The sequence below is a fragment of the Equus asinus genome, chromosome 8, assembly GCF_041296235.1.
Source record: "Equus asinus isolate D_3611 breed Donkey chromosome 8, EquAss-T2T_v2, whole genome shotgun sequence".
Taxonomy (NCBI): Eukaryota; Metazoa; Chordata; class Mammalia; order Perissodactyla; family Equidae; genus Equus; species Equus asinus.
This window is the reverse complement of record NC_091797.1, coordinates 28,999,555-29,022,340: the sequence shown is the minus strand read 5'-3', so window position 1 is coordinate 29,022,340 and position 22,786 is coordinate 28,999,555. Positions and strand designations below refer to the sequence as shown.

General features: G+C 45.3%; 3 protein-coding genes across 31 annotated transcripts in view; 2 read left to right on the top strand and 1 right to left on the bottom strand.

The window, feature by feature from the left end:
* The window catches only part of SCUBE3 (signal peptide, CUB domain and EGF like domain containing 3), a 34,975-nt gene extending 29,810 nt beyond the window's left edge, over positions 1–5,165 (top strand). For 2 of the 3 annotated variants that reach the window (XM_014846256.3, XM_014846255.3), the window contains 5 exons: positions 381–542; positions 965–1,162; positions 1,637–1,789; positions 1,915–1,994; positions 3,654–5,165. In XM_014846256.3, coding sequence (XP_014701742.1) covers positions 381–542; positions 965–1,162; positions 1,637–1,789; positions 1,915–1,994; positions 3,654–3,803 — 743 coding nt within the window. In that variant the 3' untranslated portion in view covers positions 3,804–5,165. The remainder of the gene's footprint in view (positions 1–380; positions 543–964; positions 1,163–1,636; positions 1,790–1,914; positions 1,995–3,653) is intronic. The other variant, XM_044776504.2, reaches the window with a different exon arrangement.
* Positions 1–12,892, bottom strand: part of TCP11 (t-complex 11) — a 132,656-nt gene extending 119,764 nt beyond the window's left edge. Inside the window, exon 1 of one of the 3 annotated variants that reach the window (XM_070515058.1) lies at positions 12,507–12,892. Coding sequence is in view for 1 of the 3 variants with exons in the window: in XM_014846264.3 (XP_014701750.1) it covers positions 12,507–12,874 (368 nt within the window). In the remaining 2 variants the exon portion in view is untranslated. The remainder of the gene's footprint in view (positions 1–12,506) is intronic. The other 2 variants (XM_070515057.1, XM_014846264.3) reach the window with 2 other exon arrangements.
* A 56-nt stretch (positions 12,893–12,948) lies between these two features.
* ZNF76 (zinc finger protein 76) overlaps positions 12,949–22,786 on the top strand; it is a 31,659-nt gene continuing 21,821 nt past the window's right edge. For 7 of the 25 annotated variants that reach the window (XR_011505016.1, XR_011505015.1, XM_070515051.1 and 4 more), the window contains exon 1: positions 12,949–13,087. The gene's annotated coding sequence lies outside the window, so the exon portion shown is untranslated. Of the gene's footprint in view, positions 13,240–13,576; positions 13,711–21,120; positions 21,206–22,786 lie in introns of all 25 variants that reach the window. The other 18 variants (XR_011505017.1, XM_070515052.1, XM_070515042.1 and 15 more) reach the window with 11 other exon arrangements.

The following is a 22,786-nucleotide window of genomic DNA, read 5'->3' as shown; positions in this document are numbered from 1 at the left end:
TATCCTGCTCACAGGACCCATCCTGACCCTCCACCAATCCCAAGCCTGGGAATTGGGGAATAAATAACAGTCCCACTTACCCATCTCCTTTGGAGAACTGGTGGCACATTCCCCTCAATACTACAAGTGAGTTTCTGTATAGGTTTGGCACAATGCTCGGTGCCTGAAAAAAAAGAATTGGCACTGTAGCCAACCACTCTGTCAAGTTTCTTTTTCCCTGGGCTTAAATTCTGGCATGACTAGGAAAGGTTGGGAGTCTGGAAGGAACTTTGGTGTCTTCAGTCTCCTGATTCTCTATGATGAATGCATCCTGCCCATTCCATGCTCCGGAACTCCCAATTGCCTGCCATCTTACTCCTACCTTTCCTCCTCGCCTGCAGTCCAGTGCTCCCCTGGGCACTATTACAACACCAGCATCCATCGCTGTATCCGCTGTGCCATGGGCTCCTATCAGCCTGACTTCCGTCAGAACTTCTGCACCCGCTGTCCTGGAAACACAAGCACTGACTTTGACGGCTCCACCAGTGTGGCCCAGTGCAAGAGTACGTGGCAGGCTAGGCTGGGGGAAAAGGGGTAGAGAGGCCTGGGAGCAGTGGGGATGGGAGAAGCAGGGGGTGGGCAGGGGGGAGTGAACCAACAGAGAGCAGTGCTGGGGAGTAGATGGGTAGGCAAGTCCCACCCTCAGTCTCTTCCCAGCCCACTCAGTCTCAAGACTAGTTGCTGGGCTGGGCCCTTTAGCACCCTCTCCCTGGAGTCAGGTAGTGGGGAGGCAGAGACAGGTGAAGTGAGATGAGAAGGTACTAAAAGGGCAGGAGGGAAGGTGGACCCAGAACACATGATGAACTAGGAAGACAGCTATCTACATGCGTCTGATTTCTACTACAGAACTCTTCAATTTCCCCGACCCATTTCCCTACTGACTTCCCTTCTCTTTCTTGCTTTATCCACTGGGGCTTGGCTACAGATCGCCAGTGTGGTGGGGAGCTTGGTGAGTTCACTGGCTATATCGAGTCCCCCAACTACCCAGGCAACTACCCAGCCGGTGTGGAGTGCATCTGGAACATCAACCCCCCACCCAAGCGCAAGATCCTTATCGTGGTACCCGAGATCTTCCTGCCATCTGAGGACGAGTGTGGGGATGTCCTCGTCATGAGAAAGAACTGTGGGTGGCTACAGAGCTGCGCCAGGGATGGGCAGTCCAAATATCGTTGGGAGGGAGAGGGAGAGAGAAGATTGGTATAGGAAGAATTGGGGCAGTGACGAGGGAGACCTTGGGAGGAGAGAAGCTAACAAAGGAAAACAGCAGTGAATGCTACATGTTTGGTGGAGAGCAGAGTTAAGAAAGCCAGCACTGGTACTAGAACTCAAATAGTGTTACATGTGTCACTTTCCTATTCTAACATTTTTGCTGTTCCATTCATTTAAAAGTCAAATTTCTTTTACTATGTGAGTGTCTGGATGTCAAGGAAGAGTTGTGGAACAAGCCCAGGGCAGTGGGAGAGGATATGTGTATGTAGTGGGTAGGGGAGGTGCATGCATAGGGAGAGCCTCTGTCAACATGATTCCTTCACCCGAGAGCCCTCACTCCAGGGTAGCCTGTTCTGCTGCTTTCCTAACCTGCTGCTTGCCTTCCCAGCCTCCCCATCCTCCATTACCACCTATGAGACCTGCCAGACCTATGAGCGCCCCATTGCCTTCACGGCCCGCTCCAGGAAGCTCTGGATCAACTTCAAGACAAGCGAGGCAAACAGCGCCCGTGGCTTCCAGATCCCCTATGTTACCTATGATGGTGAGCAAGGGCCGGAGAGCCAGGGAGGTGGGTGAGAAAGAGAAGGCTCACGGGTCTTGGGAAGGAGCAAAGGGAGAAGGAAGATTTCCCACCCCCTAAGCCCCTCCCCTTGGTTGACTTTGCAGAGGACTATGAGCAGCTGGTAGAAGACATTGTGCGAGATGGCCGGCTCTATGCCTCTGAAAACCACCAGGAGATTTTAAAGGTGAGTGAATATTAGCAACAATAATGATAGCCAACATTTAATGAGCATGTAACAATTTGCAGGCAGTATGCCAAGTGCTTACATGAATATGCTCATTTGATAGACACAATAGCTCTATGAAGTAGGTACTTTCATTCCTACTTTACAGATGACAAAACTGAGGCACAGAGAATTACAGAACTTGCCCAGTGGTAAAGCTGGGGTTTGAGCCCAGGCCCATCTCACTGCAGTGTCACCCACACTATCTTATACTTTGGGGGAAGAGAAAAGGGAGATGAGGAGATGAAATGACCCTTATCTCTTCCACCGAGAAATACAGGGAAAATGAGATACCGAAAGATGCTTTTGCATTAAGGCCCTTCCTTCCGTTACTCCCTCCTCACCTCCCACAGAAAAGCAGCAGATCTAGCACAGCATTTCTCAGAGTTAACTTAGTAGAGACTTCTTTTAAAGGAAAAGAAATGTTTCCAAAATTGAAGAATGGACTAGATTCCTGGGTCTGTGGATCCCAGTCTGAGAAAATCTTGCTTGAGAAACTATAGTCCTAGTCACAGTATTATCCTTCATAAATTATCAATGCAAAAAAAAAAGTTTTATCTTTATGATTAATAAAATAATTTTTGTATTATCAAAATAAGAGACAAAATGACAAAAATCTCCCAGAACTTGGAGACTGCAAAAACTATAATTTCAGCAATGCTTTTTAAACATTTTTTAAAGCATCTGAACCCTTATTTCAAATGTGCTGTGGAACTCCAATGCATAAAGTAGTAGAACTGTTTTGATTAAAGTGGGGATGAGAGGCTGGAAGCCCCATCTGTTATTTTAAAAATCCGCTGATGCAATGGAAAGAAAACTAGCATAGAAGCCAGAACATGAGTCCTAATGCACAATGCCGGGCACCTAGTAGGCTCTCCACATCATGTTGCTGTTTCAAACAGGGTGGTCAGGAAAGGCCTCTGAGGAGAAGAGATCTGAATGAGGTAAAGGACTACCCAAGAGAAGATAAAGAGAGGAGCATTCCAAGATAAGGACCATGGGAGTAGGGTGGCATGTTCAAGAACCTTGAGAAGGCCAGTGTGGCTCCACAGAGTAAGGAAAAGTCAAGGTGGGATAGAGGAGAGACAGCAGGGCACAGACGACATTCAGCCTATGGGCCATGCAAGGGACTCAGCTTTGCTGAGTGATAAAAGAAATCAGAAAAGTGTTTTGAATAGAAAAAGGGCATGATCTAATTAAAAACAAACACTTTGGCTGCTGTAGAGGAGAACATTCTGTAGAGGGACAAGGGCAGAGAGAAGCATGGTGACCAGGTAGGTCTATTGCAGTAGTTCAAGTGAGAGATGGTGGTAGCTGTGGAGACAGTGAGAAGTGGTCAGACTCTAGATCTATTTTGAAGGTAGAATCAACAGGATTTGTTGTGGTTGTGTGAGCAAGAGAGAGAAGTCAAGGATGGCTCCAAGGATTGGGACCTGAGCAATGGAGGGATGGAGCTGACATTGACTGAGTTGTAGAATTCTAAAGGAGGAATAGATGGTGGGGGTGGGAATCCAGAGTTCACCTCAGGGTATGCCTATTAGACATCAAGAGTCGAGGCTGGTGTTCCTCTTTCCCACCCATGACACTGAGGCTGACGTTGCCACCTGCCATACTCTGCAGGACAAGAAGCTCATCAAGGCCTTCTTCGAGGTGCTGGCCCACCCCCAGAACTACTTCAAGTACACAGAGAAGCACAAGGAGATGCTGCCAAAATCCTTCATCAAGCTGCTCCGCTCCAAAGTTTCTAGCTTCCTGAGGCCCTATAAATAGTGTCCCTAGGCCCAAAACCCAGGTTTTGCAGCCCCCAGACTCTTTAGCCCTCAGAGCCGGCAGTCCCTACCCTCAGACGAGAATCTCTCTCCTCTCTCTGTTTGGAGAAAAAAAAATCACTACATAGACCAAACACTTTCCCTTTCTGTCTCTCTAGCTTTGTTTCCTTGTCTCTCTCTGCCTCTCTCTCTCTCTTTCTACTGTTTTCCTTTTCCTACATGCTCCCTGGAAAAGCCATTCAGTGCTGGCTCTATTCCCCCTGAGGGGTGAAGGAACAGTACCCCCCTCCCCTCCCCAACATCACTGTCCGTTTTACCAGTTCACATCCCTGGCCCCATCAGCTTGGAGGGTGCTAGAGGCCCACAAAAAAGTGGGTCTAGCGCGGAATGGGGAGGGGAAAGAGGGGTTTCTGCCATTTTAGGGTGTGCCTTGCTAGTCAGGAGCCAAAATGTCCCCTGGCCCTGCCCCCCAGGGTGATTCTAACAGCCCCGAGTTCTGCCAAAGGCGGCTTTGACTTACAGGCTTAATGCCAGCATTGGTCCTCTGGGGCATATGGTTTGAGCCCTAGACCGCCCACACAGCCGGCTTTTTTGTCTATGGAGCTCCTCTCCTTCTTCCCCCACATGTCTGCCTGAGGTCCAACCCATGAGGGCTTACAAAAGGCTCACACCACTGGGCTAGTGGACACTGGCTGAATAAGAAACACAGCAGGCATTGCCATGTTGAAGGCACCACTGTCGCTCCCTGAGAGAAAGACTATGGCTCTGCAGGTCAGAAACCAGGTTTTAAAGCATCGCCAAAAAAAAAGAAAACAACAACAAAAAGAAAATGTATCATCCAAAGGACTAGACTACAGAACAATTGGGAGCCAGCCTCAAACACTAATCCCTTTCCTTTCTTGTCTTCCCTGGCCCAGCCATCCCCTCACGCCCACCAGAGTGCTCCCTGGGGGAGCCCTATTCCCTTTGTGAAGTGTTGTCCTAAAAGAAACATGGCTGCTGACTGGAAGCCAGCCTGGGCCTTGCCCCAGAGTTGTCTTTCCCTTGTAGCCCCAGATGGCTTGTGGGCTCCACCAAAGAGGGTCCCGCTCTGCAGCCAGCCCAGAGCCACCTACCTCTGGCCCCAGGCTATGGGCAGCAAGAGGAATGTGTGTGCACTTGGCAAGCCTTCTGCCCATCCTGTCCACATCTACTAAGTGCAATCATTTTGAGTCTTTCTATGTTGTCTAAAGGGAGGGGTTTTTGTTTTCTGGTTTTGTTTTTTGTTTTTGTTTCTTTTTCCTCTATTAGAACAACCCTATTTATAGCTGCCCAAGAGAGAAGAGTGTATGTTTGGAGTGGAAGAAAAAAGATTTTGAATCGCATGAACCTTGAGTGCTGGAGCATCTGCTCTGTCCCTACTCCCCCACAAGTGGCCATCTAGATTTCTAGAGCCCTCTGCTGGGGTAACCCAGGGCTGAGCTCAGAGGCACTTGATGTGTAGGACAGTAATTCTGGGGACTTGATGGAGCAGGAAGGAGAGGGACCTGTGTTTGCTAAACCAATCCTGACATCCCTATGCCTCTCTATGGATTCAGTATGGACCTTGTGATTGTAGAGGCCTATGGAATTGGTCAATGATTCTCCACCCCAAGTAGGGAAAACCTCTATCTTTTCCCTGCCTTCATCCTGTTTTCCCCTGGTATCCACACGGAAGACGACCAGGACAAACCCCATGGGGATGGGCTGACTCAGGGCCCTGAGGCCAGAGGCAAGGCTGTGAGAGCCAAGAATAGGACAGTTATCCAGGCATGAAGTTGCTTGCCTGACCTTGGCCACTCTGCCTACCCCTGTCTGTTCGCCATTCCCTCTTGGAGTTGACTTCAAGCCTAGCTTCCTCAACTACTGCTTTTCAAAAGGAAGAATCAAGTCCATGCCCAAGCCCAGATCCTGCATACACTCCAACCCTCAATCCACTGCTGCCTGTAAAATTATTTTCCATTTGTTCCTAGTTTCCCCCAAAACTGTAGTCCAATCAAAGGTTACCAATTGATTCTTAGGGTTCACTTCTAAGTGTCCCAAGCTACTACTCCCCCAGGAGATTCAACACTAAAGAAAGGTGTCTGACCTTCCCCCCAACCCAAACAGTAGCATTCACCAGCCAAAACAGCCTTAGGCAGTAGGTAGCCAATGTCACAGCTGGATCCCCTGACCTCCATTAGCCAACACCATGGCCTTTGGGGGTGGAGGGTCTGGCTTCCTTTGTGTCTCTGGGTCAAAGAGGGCTCCACTGTAAAGATACAAAATGTCTGCTTCCCATCAGGGAAATGGTCTTTTAAGAGAAGTATCCACACTTCCCAGGAAATGCAATGAAAACTGCTTTAATCAACTTTGACCATCCTAATTCTCCACCAGAAGCTAGGATAACTTTCTGACTCCTCTCTCCCTACCATTTTGCATCTCTCTTAGAAAGCCAAACAGTGTTTCCCAATTTTTGCCTTCAGGGTCTGACCTCTCCTTGCTCTCTTCTTTTCCTGTCACCCCATATATATGCATAAACACACTTCCTCCAACAATTTATTCCATGGTTTCTGGGACCTGCAAATGATTTCCACAGTATGGAAAATAGACCACTAGGCTTCTTAACTGATGTCAAGACAGATCTTGGTGAGCAGGTGAAGACCTGCTAATGTCCACCAAGTTTAATTTAGGTCATCCAATTTGGGGGTTAAGAACCCAGGCAAGGCTGCTGCTGAACCTATGGAGGAAGCCAGCCCTGGGGCATCAAACTAGGGGTTCAGTGGACTGAATGAGGAGTCAACACTCAGGGACTCTCTAGGCCTTTACAGTCAGACAGAAGAACAGGTTTTTACCAGTGTAGGAAAGTGGGAAGATGGTGTAAATGGGAACCATTCATGAACCAACCCAGAGGCTTCTCTGCAGGACCGGGTGTTTATAGGGCCACAGTACTGTGAGGCCTCATTTATCTTAATACAAAACCGGCCCTGATCTGAGTTTGGGGATGGGAAGCCATTTCTGCAAGGGCTCTGAGCGCCAAGTGATGCATATCAGAAAGGCACTTACATCCTCAGCAACATGGCAATTCCTTTTTACTTCTCTGCCTCCCTCTTTCTGTATTATTAGGCCAGGCCCATTCCTGAGGGAACTCTCAGAGTCAGGAGAAAACTGACCAGAGCCTGGACTGGAGCTGCCATGCCCCAGGTCTACAAATTCCCAGAGGTTGACATTGCGCTGTGACTGCTCTGACTTCCCCAGGACTGAGTTAGTTCGAGGTGGTGGGGGCTCAGATTTGTTGCTGAAAGTTGAGTAATACAATACTGGTCTTTGGCCCTAATGAAACTTTTTATATGTGAGAGGTCTTCTCCATATGCATGTTTGAGGTGACTCTGGAATGGATTAGGAGGTCATATCTCAAAATACCAGAAAACGTTATAGAGTATTCAACCTTTTGTATTTGCTGCTTAACCTCGACATAACAGGCTCAAACTAAGGGAAGGGAGACAAAGTATAACAGACCATAAGCAGAAAATAAGGTTAACCTGCTTGGCTTGCTTTCTTAAGCACAGTAAGAGAAAAGTGGAAGCAAACAACACAAGGACATCTCTAAATTTGACCTCTCTCAAAGGTAGCACACCCTGTCCTTGGGTCATTATTTGGACTAGGAACCCTTAAAGAAAATACATGATTAGAGGGAATAGAACCCCCAGTTCTGTTTTCAGCTTATCTAGACAACACAGATTGTAGCAGTTTGGACAAACTGAAAACTTTATTCTTCTGCATGAGTTGAACTGAAGTTTCAGAGAATAATCATTACCATGTGGGAGGCTTTCTTTTTTTTTAATGCAGAAGAAATCTCAAAATGTTGTATTTATATCTGCCTTCCACTGCTGCCGATATAGTAAGCATCTCCTACTCAATCAACAATAAACAGTAAATGATGCAGTTCATAGAGTATTTTGCACTTGGGGAAAAAAATGTATCTGAACTTGTAAAAAGAAATGTTTGGATTTTGTATTGTCTTTTTTATTATTATTATTATTATTAAAATACTGAATGAAACTCCTTAGCCTGGCATCTTTTCCTCTGTCTTAATAGCTTATCCCAGAGCTGGAGAAAGCTTTGAGGAGACAAATAGGATTTATCCAAATTTATCCATCTTATTCCTAGTGATTTTAGAATTTGAAAAGGCTTGTCTCTGTCGATTTTTAAAAGCAGTATCAAGAATTATCCCCTGAAGGGGACCTAAAGAGTGGGAGAAATTTAGGGTATTGTTTCTCCTCACCAGGGTACAATTCCCAAAATCTAGCCAGGCCCCAGGTGGCTCAGACACCTCCCTAGTTAAAATGTCTCACCTCTAGCAAAGCACCAGCACTGAGAGTCACCCAAGGTTGTTCTTTTTATGCAGTACACTCTTGGCCACCAAACAATTCCGAAATGTAGATCATTCAGCCACTACCACCATTACCACTATGCGGCACGGGAAAGCAATCTCCAATCTCTTATAAATGAACGGTCCCAATTTCTAGCTCAGAGATGATAGATAAAACTTAATTGTTGCAATTAAATAATTCCATGACATGAAATTTTATGGAATTTAATATTTACATGATATAGCCATTTAAGAGGAACAAGGAAAAAATCTACCTGATCAAAAGATATGTTGGGTTGGCCTACCAGAATCCTGAACTTCCCCTTTAGCATCCATAAAGGAGATAGGTGCATTCGTTCCACAATTACTGAGCTCCTCTTATGTGCCACGCATCGTGCATCAGGCTATCATAGCTTGATAACAATAGCCATGCCCAAGAGCCACAGCCTTATGTGAGATTCTGATTACAGTACAGCTGATCTTTCCACATAGATTTCCCAAGAAGAGACAGAATCCAGTCTACTTGGTGGCTACGAGTATAAATCAATTCACCAGCATTCTTTTATACATTAAATTCTTGTGAGTTTGATTTACTGTGACAAAACATGAACACCTTGGTGTGGACTGACAAAATCATTTTCTAGAACTGCAAAGCTAAGGATCATATCCAGGACCATTACAACTACACCAACTTGGGGCTATCCTCTCTGACTTCTCTCTTAACCCTTTTCTATTCCAAAAATAAGTCTTATGCCTTCTTCCTAGGACACTTGCAATGATGTCCCAGAACAATGTATAGTCAGCCAGTGGAGTATGGGTCTGCCTATATCAAGCAGTCTTTAAAATGGGGATTTTCCAAGGGTATGTGATGACTTTCCAAGGGGTATGAGGACAAGGAAATCAATCCGAGGAGAGTTGTAAGGGAATAAATTTCCAGACCCTCAACTTCTATGAGAAATCTTCCCTAAAAGTAATCTGTTTGAGAGCCAGCCAGCATATTCATGCACACTCTCCGTTTTACCCCCTCTTTCACCATCGTCCTTGTCCTGCTTTACAAAATAAAGGCATATCCCTCAACTACACTGAATCTTGATGCGTGGCCCAGGATGTAAAAACCCAGGGAAGAAGGAGGTTGTTTTTTCCCTTCATATCAAAATATTCCCATTACAATCAGTCCTTTTATTTCATCTTATAAAGTGTTTACTATTTTCTACCTCCTACTAGCAAAAAATGAAATTTAGCTGCTCAACCCATTATTTCCTAGTAAATATACCATTCTTTGTTGTTAAATACATAACAGAAAATTTGATCATGAAGTCTAACAAAACTATTGGAGTTACTTCTGGTTTTTATACGTGATTCTTAGTTAATGTTCCCAAAAGTCTAACATCAGTGTTCAACACAAGCACATACCCACGTTTGCCAAGGGGATAATGCCTTCTATCCTACTTCTCACTTAATAAATTAACTAATGGATTTAGCTATACATTTTATGGCACTATTTCAAAGTATGTAATGAGAAACAGTACTATCTTGTTTTTACAATTTTTATAGTAATATTAGATGCATATAATTTTAATCATGATTGAGTTTTAGTAACCTATTTTATAAGCTAAAGTTAATAATTTACTTCCCAGTGATTTTTATACTATTTTAAATGAATATTAATATATTTATTTGAATTGAAAAATAAAGTCAGACTTTTTCCTGACAGATAGTAAGTCTGATTTGGCTGATTGCTTTGAAATGGAGACTGACTTTACTAATTACATAAATGGCAGGTGTTTTCCATACTGAAGTGAAACTGCAGTTCAGTATTTTAACAAAAAGATCCTGAAAACATGTAATGATAAAAGAACTTTATCAAACAATTGTATTGGCAAAGAGTATGAAAATCAATATCTGATTAACAAGGTGTCTCTGAGTGAAAAGTTAACAGATAATTAACAATCATTTTTATAAGACTGAAACTAAGACTTTAACGACTAGATAACAAACCCTTTTGCAAGTTCAGTCGTTTCCAATTCTTTGCTTTGAATAAAATTAAAGGTGAATTCTATTTGATAGAACATAATAGTATTTGGTAATAGGACACTTTGTGATTATTGGCATATAATTTAGAAGTACTACAAACACTTGAGGAAATCTCTTCCTTCCCCAATTACTATGTGAACAAGGTTTCTCAATGCTTATGTCTATAAAAATAAAAAAGAGAGAATTGACATTGCACCTTATCTCCTACAATTAGGTAATAATCATCCATAAATACCTGAACTAACTGAGGAGAAACACCATTCTTCTCCTTGAAAGATGCATTTTCAATAAAAATTGTACTTTTTAGGTTGAAGAAGTTATAAAAATGCGTAATATATTTCTGGTTTTTAATAATTGTGTACTAGTAACAACTGTAATGACAATTCAGTTTAGAAAACTTTTTAACAATTAAAGCCAGTGGTTACAGACAATAAGCTTAAATTTATACTCATTTTTGTTGCAAAGAAGTGTGACAGTGATCAATAAAAGACTTTAAAGCATACAAATATACTAATTAGGATAAAGTTCTGTAGGGGAAGTGAATGGAATTAGGAGTTCAAGAAAGGGAACCATATAAAATTTCTGTTAAAGCAGAGCTTGCTCATATATTTTTAAATGGATGACCATGGGCGTCAAATATTACGGTATTTGGGTCTAATGGATACATTTAATAGTAATGTAATGGTTTTAGTTTAAAATGTCAAAATTTACAATGTCAGAAATTATATCCTCTATAAGTATTTAAATTTATGATGGAAAATTTAGATATCAACTTAAACTTGAACAAGGGGGTACATAGTTCTTTAAAATTCTGTTATGGAGTCTATTTAAAAAAAATGTCTGGGGGCCGGCCCAGTGGCACAGCAGTTAAGTTCGCACGTTCTGCTTCTCGGCGGCCTGGAGTTCACCGGTTTGGATCCCGGATGCGGACATGGCACTGCTTGGCAAGCCATGCTGGGGTAGGCGTCCCACATATAAAAATAGAGGAAGATGGGAGTGGATGTCAGCTCAGGGCCAGTCTTCCTCAGCAAAAAGAGGAAGATTGGCAGCAGATGTTAGCTCAGGGCTAATCTTCCTCAAAAAAAAAAAAGTCTGAAGACTACTAACCTATTTGGTATATTGTGGGGGTGGGGCTCGAAGGCAGAGAAGAAGCTGCTAGAAACAATCTTCAATCCTCTACTCCAAAATATCTTCCTCATCAGTTCTCCTGAGTATCTGAAATTACCCACCATCAGAATCTTATCACTTCAAATTCAGACACTGGTTTCCTAGAGTTTTTGCTAACTGTGTAATGGGAGAGGTGATTAGCCAGATTAGGATCTGCAAGGAATGTGAGAAAGGACAGATGTATTTTGTATTACAGAACAAGGTGGTGGGGGGACAAACTAGGACAACCTGAGTTCTATTCCCTGCTCTGTCTCTAACCAATTTATGCTACAGAACCAGCTACTTATCCTCTCTCTGTATCTATATAAAATAACTGTTCAAACTTCCACCGAAAAGGAACAGAAAGAGGGCACCATAGTGGCCAGGCCACTATTTCTATACCAGGAGGTATACAAAGGATTAATGATTAACGATAAGAATGGGCCATCAATAGTCAGTGCCCACCTACACTGAGAACCTGATGAGATCTCTGGCCCCAGTCCCGCCTGTGGAAATGTCGTGCCAAAACAAAAAGATGGGGAAGAGGGGATATCTAAAATTGAAAGGGGGCTTTCTGGTTGAGCTCTTCAGGCATGCAAGAAGAGGAACAGGACATCAGTGCTCCCAGTTAAGCACCTTTAGCAACCACAGGCCCCCAAACCCAGTACTTTGTAGATGTTTCTAGTTTATCAGGACACTTCCTTTTTAAATTTTTTTTTCCAGTTAAATTGTTTTTTGAGGGGGAGGATACAAAAGAAACTAGTGAAAGTCTGAAAGGATAGAGGGGAAAGTTTCTCACCTAATTCCTCTCATAAGAGGCAATCTATATCAGTTCTCTGTCTAACGCCTCTCCTTACTTATTTTTAACTTTTTACCAAAAAGCTCACTCTCTTTCAATTTTCCCTTAGGTTTCTGAAAAGCCCCATTCGTAGCGCCTCCCCGGCGGGAAGGGAGAACTAGTGAAAGAAAGGGCTTGGTTTGTCCACCCCGAAGCCAGCCTACCACGGGGGAGTCGCTGGTTTTGAGGCTGGGGGTGGGGCTGACGAGGGGATGCGAGGGAGAGAACCCCAGAGGACCGTCAGGGCGCCCTCCCTCAAGAGGCAAGTCCCTCACGGCGTCTCGAGGTCGTCCTTGCCAATAAGGAGCTATTAATACCTGCCAGTGCTGCCTTCAGGGGGTTGGCTCGAAGATCGCAGGCAGCGTCTGCGGACCGCGCACTGTGAAGCGCTTGGGGCGCGTAGGGCGCAGGGGGCCGCCCGCGGGCTGAGCTCCGAGGAGAGGCTCCGCAGGCCCAGGGCGGGCGCTCCTCCTGTCCTCCCCGGCTCCTGAAGCGCACCTTCTGGCCCGCAGGCCGCCGACGACACGGCGTGGAGCCCTCGGGGCCTCGGGCTCCTCCTCGCTCCCGCCTCAGGCCTCAGGTGGACGGAGTCCCTGGGCGGCACAGGTGGCGGCTTCTCATTGCTATAGCGACGACCCGGCCCGCGAGCCGCGCCCAGGCCCTGACCGGGGCGTCGTGACGTCATCACGCCCTCCCCGGGCGCTCGGCCTCGCGGGCCCTGCGTCACCCGGGCCGGGAGCTGAGGGGCGCCGTTCAGAGCCCGGCCGCCCGGGCTCCCGGGGCCCGGGAACCAGGATAAGTAGGACGGCGGCCGCTGCGACTCGGGGTGCGGGGTGGAGCGTGCCCTGTATTTTGTATACGGGTTCCGGGGCCCGGGAGAGGCGCGCCGAGAGGAGAGGCAAGTGCGGCGGCCCTGGAACCTGGATATCGCGCGAGGCAAGCTGCGCGCGGGCGGGCGGGCTATGGCGCAGGCGGGTTGCGGGGCCTGCGCTGGTGGCGGGGCCCGGTGCATGGCGGTCTGTCGGCGGAGTCGCCCTCGGGGGCTGTCAGGTTGGTGGCTGCGGGAAAAGCGGGTCCACCGTGCCCAGGTGGGAGGCCGGGCGGGCGCAGGGCCCCGGGAAGGTCCCGAGCCCGGCGTGCCCACCCTCCTCCGGCCCTAGCCCAGCGGCCGGACGGCTGGACGGCGGCCTGACCCCTCCCCCACCCCGGGTCCCGGCCCCCATCCCTGCCCCTCCGTTCCGCCCTGCGACTCCTCCCCCATAACCCCCAAATCCCACCCCTTGACTGCGCCCGCCTCCACCTCTGTGACCCCCTCCCCACCCCGCCCCCTGACCCTAAGACCTCACAGGTAACCCTCAATTCTTATTCATTGGTTCTACCAACCCAGGAGTTTCCCAAGCGCTGCCCAGGGACCCACCAACCTAGTGACTCCCTCAGTTCTAATCCAGTGACTCACGGACTCCGGATCCCAACGCCCCTCCTTGGTGACCCCCAAACCTTCTCAGTGATCCCACCGGTCTGGTAACTCCTCCACTTCTACCCTGTGTACCTCCAGAAACTTGGTGACTCCCCTCAAACCTTTCCTGGTAACTCCTAAGCCCTACTCCAGTAGTTTCCCACCCAGTCATCTTCTACATAACCTTCAATATCTGATAATCCCTTCTTTGCCCTTGTAACTTCATGATCTTCATTCCATGCAGCCCCTTCATCCTAAAATCACCCCCTCTGACATTCCTCTCTACACCCCAGTGTGAATCAACACCTGACTTAAAAGTGCCCTAGCACCATGCCCAGAAAGATAAAAAGGTGAATATGAAGTAGTAATAGTTGGAGGCATCAAAGAATTCTGGATTGAGCCTGTGGTCCCAAATTCAAGTCCCAGCTCTGCCACCGTTGTGCTTTGGGAACCTGGGAGAAGTCCCTTCCTCACTCTGGACCTCAATTTCTCATCTGTATTATGACAGATTGGGTTAAATGATCTTAGAGTTTCCTTCCAGCTGTGAAGTTCTGTAATTCTCAGTCAAGAAAATGCTTGTTTGCAATCATTTATGTACCCCGCCCTGGAGGTTTACTCTCATAACCTCACCCAAGCGTCCACTTGCTTCGTGAACCTTATTCCCTCACTCCCATGACGCCCTACACTGTTAATAGTCTATACCTATTTCCCTTGATCACTCCTCATCAGTTAACATGTTTGCAAAACAGTAGTAGAGCACTTCAGCTCAAGGCGTTGATGTGATAAGAGACCTGAGTTCTAGAATGATTCTGGCCCGTCAGCTGTGGCACCTTAGGTATACCATTTAGCCTATCTGAATCCTCAGTCTCCATCTCTGCTAAGCAGGATAATAGTAGTGCCTGAGATAATGCCTGCAAAGCACTTGGCACCATGCATGGCCCCCGGGAGCCTTTAGGTATAAGCTAAGAAGCTCCCAGAGCTCTTGCTCTGTCCTGGGTGCTAGGGATTCAACAGACAATAAACACAAGGCCTATACTTCGCGTTACCTTTCTACCACTGAGCTCTTGGGATCCCCATCTTCTTATCTCTGCTGTGGTCTCCTCACTTCTCTGATTCTTGACCCTGATATTTCTTTAGTTACTTGCTGCCAAGCACCTACTGTATGCCAAGCTTTATGTGTATAAATTAAATTTACTTAACAACCCCAAGAGGTGATTGTTATCACCTTTCCCATTTTTGTTTGGTTTTGGTTTGGTTTTTAGTAAATGAAGAACCGGAAACTCACACAGATAAGTGGCACAGCTGGGATTTGAACCTACAGTCTTTAAAACCCACTTGCTCCATTACCTCTCTTTCCCCCAAACCTACCTACTTTTCCAGGTCACCCTCAGCCCCTTGTTCCTTATTTTCTAATAATTCCTAAGCTCAACATCAACTCATGCCATGACTCCCAAGGTTTCTGTTACCCCCTGTCCCATGGCTTGGTGTCTTCCTCAACCCATTGTTCATGGCTTTTCACTCCACGTTCCCTGACACCTCTGCACATTAATACCTCTCTTTGTCCTTTGTCCAGACATCCTCTCACCCTATGAGTCCTTGGAGCTCCAAGCCCTCACTCACCCTAAGTTGTCTCCCCCATCACTGGCACTTTATCCCAAATTCTCTGATACTGTTAATTCCCTTACTACCAGGAATTCAAATACTAAAACCCTCCAGCCCAGTAGTCTTTCCTCCTATGATTTGTTTCTATTTTCAGTCTTTTTTCAGTATTCTAGCTGCCTCCCGTCTACCCTCTTCAGGTAGTAATATCCTGTTACCTAAAACCTTCATCTAATTAGCCCTTCATCTGGTGACCTCCTTCATCCAGCTTCAGTGAAATGAGCCCCTTCCATCCCAGTGTGAACCCATCCTTCATAACCTATACACCCTCTCATTCTAGGATCCCTCGTCTTCACACCCTGTCAAATATCCTGTGAGATCCTGCCTTTCAGATTCCCGGATCTCATGGTATCTTTCTCATTTTCATCAGTGATCTCCTTTTCAAACTGGAATCATCTCTCACCTTTTCCCTCTTCCTGTATCCCCATCCGTTCTCACGGTGGCTTTTTCTTGCCTTCCTCTTATTTTTCTCCCAGCCATCCTCAGCTCATCAATCTTGATAACATTGATTATGATGTAAGCCTCCCTTCCATCCCACATCTGCCCCTTCCATTTTCCTGTGCATCCGACTCCAGGGCCACATGAATGACCCTGCCACTCCTAGCACTCCTTCCTTCACACACAGCAGTGTCCAACCAAACCTCATTGGCCCCATTGGTTTGTCCAAAGAGCTGTGCTCTTCTCTGGGAAGTTCTGATAATAGATCACAGTCCTTTAGGTAGCAAGGAAAGAGACCTTGGAAATCCTTCTGAATCAGTTTAGCCATGTCTCCTTGACACACTCCCACGATCCTATCCTATCCTGTTTATGAGGCTGCTCGCTGTATATGCCCTCAGGGTAGCATGCTTTGAGTGTCAGCTTCTGCTGGCATTGAATTAGCCTCATTGTTTTCCAAGCTTTGGGAGAACTTTTCCAGTCCCCTCCCACCGGAAGACTGGATGGTGAGTAGCAAAATGTGACGTTAAAGATCCACATCCAAAAGTCTTCTGTAGGTCACCAAATTCCCAGGTCTCCTATAGTGTACTTATTGGCTATGCAGCAATAAATACAACAGAATAAAAACTAGAGTTAAGAAAGAGGTAAATCCTGGGGTCTACAAATTCCATGGGTTGGTTTTTGAAAAGGAGCTTTTGCCTTAGGCTTGTTTAATCTTTCTTAGGGCACAGAACATATTCTGCCTTGTATCTTAGTTATGTGTGTACTTTTCTCACCCAACACCCATCCTCACTATGATTTCCTTGAGAACAGAGGCTGGGTTTTCTTTATCTTCTGTCATCTTAATCCTGTCCCTCATATTTAGCAGGTCGTCAGTACTTATGGGATTGAATGAACTCATTCAGAAATTCTGCATCAGATACAAACAAGTGAAAACATCTCACGTCTACATTAATTTTGTAGCCACAACAACCCTCTCCCCAAATCCCTCCAAACGTGATAATGGGCAAGTCCTTTGATTTAAACAGTCTGGAGTTTAGACACTTCCTTTTTCAGTCATTGCTCAAGCCGGGGAATGGGCGTAAATGCTTGTTTTTACTGTATTGCTGTAAGGTGAGAGAGATTGGTTTACACAGTTGCTAGAATACGGTGGTAACAAGCCCAGGGTCTGTCACACATAGACCAGTTCTCAAGAAAACAGGTAGGTGAAATGTTTAGGGGGGGTTGCAGAGACAGTCAGAGAATAGAGGAAACCAAACTGGCAAAATGTTGGTGGTTGTTGAAGTTGGGTAATGTGTTCATGGGGTTCATTATACTATTCTTTCTACTTTTCTGTATGTTTGAAATCCATAATAAAAAGTGGGTTTTTTTTTAAAAAAAAAGGACAACTAGATGAACAAGTACAAATTTGGCACGCTTCCTTGGCAAACACCTCAAAGCAAATGAGCTGCCGTTACTGAGTCAGTACTATTATCTAGGTTAAGTAGTATATTTAGTCCTAACCTATCTCTGACGTCTTCTGTTTGTGAGATAACAGGATGCTAAATAAGAAAATCAGCACCCTGCAGAATTCTGTACCTGGTGGCCTGGGAATAGTAATGTCCTGGCAACAAGCACCTATTGCCCTGGTCCTTCCCTGCTTCCCAGCCCAGGGGTGGTTTCTGGTGGTAAAGGGCTGGACTGGACCTGAGAATGTAAGGTAGTAGGGGAGGTGAAGGAGAGACCAGAGCTCAAGTAGAGTCTTCCCCTTCTGGTCTAAAGCCTTCAGCTTACTGGGAGATCCTAAAGGGATGGATGTTCATTCATACACTCATTCATTCATTCCACAAATGTTCGATGACCCTCTGCTAGAGGCCAGGTACTTCTGTAGTACCTGGGGATAGAACTGTGAATAAAACAAAGTTCTAGGACTTAAGGAGCACACCTGTTGGGGGAGTGGATGAGGGAGAGACATACAATAAACACATAAACAAGTAAAATATGTATTGAGAAAATTAAGCAGAGAAGGGAGATAGAGAGTACCAGCAGTCAGGGTTAGATTTTAAATAGGATAGCCAAGGAAATTCTCACTGAAAAGGTGACATTTGAGCAAAGACCTGAAAGAATTTAAGGGTGAGCCGAGTGTATATCTGAGGGAAGTGTATTCTGGTCAAAGGGAACAGCAGGTACAAAGGCCCTAAGGCAGGAGTATGCCTCACATATTTGAGAAACACCAGCGCACAGTAGGGTGAGGGAGGGGAAACAGCAGATGTGGGGTGGGAGTGGGTTGGTGGCAGATCGTGTTGGGCCTTATAGGCCACTGGATTTTATTTTGAATTATGAAGATGGGAGCCATGGGAGGGTTGTAGGCAGATAAGTGACATGATCTGACATAAAGGATCATTCTGGCTGCTGTGTTGAGAATAAACCATAGGGCGCAAGAGTGGAAGAAGGGAAACTGGCTAGTAGGCTACTACAATAGTCCAGGCAAGAGAACTTGGTGGCTTGGCCCCAAAGTAAAGCAGTGGAAGCGTAAGAAGTGGTTGGATTCTGGATGTATTTTGAAAGAGGAGCCAATAGGACTTGCTGCTGGATTGGATGTGGCATGTGAAAGAAACAGAGAAGTTGAGGATGGCTCCCTCATTTTTGGCCTGAGCAACCGAAGGATGGCGTTCCCATTTCCTCAAATGAGGGAGCCTGGAGAAGGGGCAGGTTGTGAGAAGGGGAAGATAAGGAGTTCACTTTTGAATATGTTGAGTTTGAGTTGTTTTTTGGACATGGAGATGTTGAGTAAGCAGCTGGATATACAAGTCTGTTAGACATGAGTAAATTTCTGCTCTCCTGGGAACTGAAAGAACGCTATTACTGGGTAAGAGACAAAGGAGTATGGTAGGAAGAACACTAGCGGTTCAGGAGTGTGGCCTGACTCTGCCACCAGGTAGCTGTGTGATCCTTTGGGACTCCTCGGGCAGCTCTGGCCTCTGTATCTTCATCTGCAAAATGACTGCTTTAGACTAGAAACTAGCTGTCTTCTCAGCCCCTCCCATTGTGAGAGTGGATGAATTAGTGCTTAGAGTTTACAAGATAATATATCTTTATGTCTGAGAGCATTTTGGAAACTGCTCAGCTCTATATGGGGTAGCGGTGTTGGTGGTAAGATTCTTTTCTTCCTTCCTTTGTTAAAGTAATACCCAGTGAGTGCCTGCCATGGGTGGGGTGCTGTGCTGGACACAGAGGATACAATGATAGAGAAGATGCCTCTGTGCCCAGACACTACAGGTGAGCCACCTGGCATAGCTTCACTGCTAGGTTCAACAGGAACAGCCTGGATTCTGGTGGTCTGGTGTGACGGTAGCCAGGGAGAGCTTTTTCTTGACCTGAGTCTGGGAAAAAACAGTGAATATGGATGTCAGAGATGAGGCAAGATGGAATTCCAAGTGAGGAAAAAATGTCATCCTAGCTGGGGCTGGGGGAAGAGTTGGGGTGATGAGACTCAGTTCCTTCCCTCCTTCATTCTTTCACTCAACATTTACTACTCTGCTAGGAACTTCTCTGAAGGAGCTCATAGTTCTGTAGTAGATGAAGGGTTTCAAATCTGGTCTTTGGAGTTTCAGTTAGATTTAATTCACAATAAATGGAGCTGATTTAGCATTCAAATTTGAGCTAAAGAGCTCAGTTAGCTATGTGACATAATGGTATTATTTATTTAGTATCTGTGGGCACAGTCTTTGTCAGGTGCTGACTAAGCTAAAATGCATGCTTTCCAGGAACTTAAATTATAAGCAGTATAACAGAAAGTAGGAGTGTGTTAGTTTCCCCCAAAAGAGTCAAGTTCAGGGAAAACATGCCGTGGCAGAGTAATCCCTTCACTGCATCTGGAAGCACAGTCACTCTGTTATGTTTATCCTTGTGTCATTTAGATTTCTGTGTTTATATATATTGTAAGGACTGTGTCTGACCAGCTAAACAGGAATACAAGATATAGCCCCTCTTAACTGATAGGTCACCCACAAAATTAGTTTAGAGTGGATGTGTCATTAGCATCTTTCAGTTAACAGGATGGGGAATTTTGTCCTGGTGAGGGAAAAAAACAGATACAAATCGAAGTGCAGCTGAAGCCATTGTCTTTAACTGGTGGCCCTAAGCTACGACAAAACCTCAGATGCCTCTTGCCCTGGGGGCTGTCAGTCAAGGTGTAGAAATGTGAGCATCCGTGTGAAGGCCCACAAATCCTATGCAGTCGTCTTTGTTTTGCTGGTAGATGTGCAGGGCCTACTCAAGCTCCTCACTTATCGTTCAGAATTGGAAACGTCTGTGGTGTTGGGTGCGACGTTCAAAGCCTCACGGCATGTTGGACTCACCAGCTGGAAGTCAGAACGCTTCTAGTGCTTCCGGGTAAACACTTGCTCCGAGTCTGCCCTCAGAAAGTGGTTCATCTCTGGGAAGCTGAGCTATAACTGTTAGCTTGGTACTGTTTCTCACTGCATAACTTCATTTGTTGGAATTCCCTTCTGCTTTGATATTAGTTGATAAAGCATAAGACCCAGGCAATTAAGGTAAGACCCAAGGAACTGGGGGCTCCTTGGGATTGTAAACTGACCTGAGGCTTAGATGTGGAGAGTGTGGCAGGGGTACCCAAGACCAGGGTTCGTCTCTCTGAGAAGATCATCCTCTCAACCTAGGAAGTACTGTCCTAAGGCCACAGAAAGAGTAAGGGAGAAAGGCAGCCCCCGCTCAGCCATCACTTCAGCTAACCCACCCTGGTGACCAGGCTGGGGACACATGTTGGAGCCAGCATGTCTTCAGGTCATGATAGATTTGCTGTTGCCTCGTGCTCAGCTTGATCAGCTTTCCAGATGATATACTCCAGAATGGCATCTGTGATTTGTGAAGCTAAGTTTTCAAATGTGGTTTTTCTGCAACCTTGTAACATCATGGAATCTATCCTATCAGCACTGGACTCGCCATGCCTTGTGAATAGAGAAAGGTATTCCTGTAGCCAACAAAAGGAGTGCACAGCATGCTTTTAAACTTTATTTTTTTATTCATTTATTTTTATATAGGTAATAAATTCAAAAGGCTTAATTTTTTTTTTTTTAAGTATAAAAGATGCACAAAAGTCAACCCTTCCATCGCAGTGCCTTGGTCACTCAGTTATCCTTCCACAGGCTTCCACCCTGGTTAGTAATTTCTTGACTGTCTTTCCACAGATTTTTTTATGCCAATGGCAGCATACAAAAGGCACTGTTTTATACCTTGCCATTTTTGTTTAATATAGTTTGGAGATCTTCCCATCTCAGTATGTAAGGATTTTCATCATTTATTTATGTCTACATAGTATGGAAGTTCTGTATTGGTAGATATTTATGCTATTTCTAATTTTTTGCTATTATTACGTACAGGGATGCCATGAATAACCTTGGACTGTGCCGTTTTTACACATGTACATCTGCCTGTAGACTAGACATGAAATTGCTGGGTTGGCTGGTATGTACATTTGTAATTTTGATTGATGCTGCCAAATTGCCTTACATAGAGCTTGCACCAATGTTTATTCCCACCAACAACGTAAGACTGTGCCTCTTTCCCCACAACCTCACGCACAATGCTTTGAGTTAAGAATATATGGATTATTTAAAGATCAATGTAGGATACTGAATCATGGGGCCCCACCATGACACTGTATTCCACAAGACACACAAAGCACAATACAGCCCAGTTTGAAGAATATCGCATTTAACAATATATCCAAAAGACATAACTGGACCTCTGGTGGTTAGAAGACAGGAAGGAAAATCCTGGGGGAAGAAGTTCCCTGCCTCAGCACTTAGACTGGCGTGAATGAGAGGAGGGATAGATGTCTTTCTTCGTGGGACCCAGGAGGGATGAGGTGCAGGTAGTAGTAGGAAGGCTGCAGGAGGATAAAAGAACACCGTGAGCGGGAGGAGCCAGCAACCAGGCAAACAGGTTTGGTGCCCACTGGAGAGCTACCTCTCAGCTTCATGCTGGTGTCTTTTCATTTTGGCAACTTTATTTTTTTAAACGTTGTACCCCTTCCTTTTAGCACAACTGTTCACGTTCAGTTCTTTTTGGCTTCTTCTGCCCGCATCTCACTTGGAGTTTAGATTTCTGTCAGTTGGAACTAGATGGGTGTTCAACCTTATGTCTTTTTTCATTTAGTGTTAATTTGTTAACCCTCCTCCGTTAATCCAAATGTTCTTGTCTTAAGACGTTTAAACAAGCATCCTGTGCTATAGCTCTTGTATTCTGTACGTTCTTTTTGTGGGATGAGTTATGAAGATGAGGTTATTAGATCTCAGATCCTGAACCTTTCCCTGTGGTGTTAGACAGTGATGGATTGTTCTCCGGAGAGCTTGGAGCAACCTCTAGTACTGGTCAGCAGTGCATGATGTGCCTCCCCCATGGTCTTGCCAACGTCAATAGTTGCATTTTTTATTTTTTTTTATTGACAGACTTTATTTGTTAGAGAAGTTGTAGGTTTACAGAAAAAAATTGGACAGTACAATACAGAGAATTCCTGTATATTCTCCCCCTCAACTCAGTTCCCAGTTTCTCCTGTTATTAACATCTTGCATTGGTGTGGTATATTTGCTACAATTGACAAATCAATATTGATGTATTATTAGTAACTAAAGTCCATAGTTTACATTAGGGTTGACTCTTGGTGTTGTACATTCTGTGAGTTTTGACAAATGCAAAATGTCAGGTATCCACCATTACAGTATCATACAGAATAGCCTCTTTCACTGCCCTAAAAATGCCCTGTGCTCCACCTGTTCGTTCTTCTTCCCCTCCCCTTTCACCCTTAGCAACCACTGATATTTTTACTGTCTCTATAGTTTTGCCTTTTCCAGAATGTCATATAGTTGGAATTATACTGTATGTAGCCTCTTCAGATTAGCTTCTTTCACTTGGCAAAATGCATTTAAGGTTCCTCTGTGTCTTTTCATAACTTAGTAGCTGATTTCTTCTTATCGCTGAATAATATTCCATTGTATGGATGTGCCACAGTTTGTTTATTGAAGGACGTCTTGGTTGCTTCCAGTT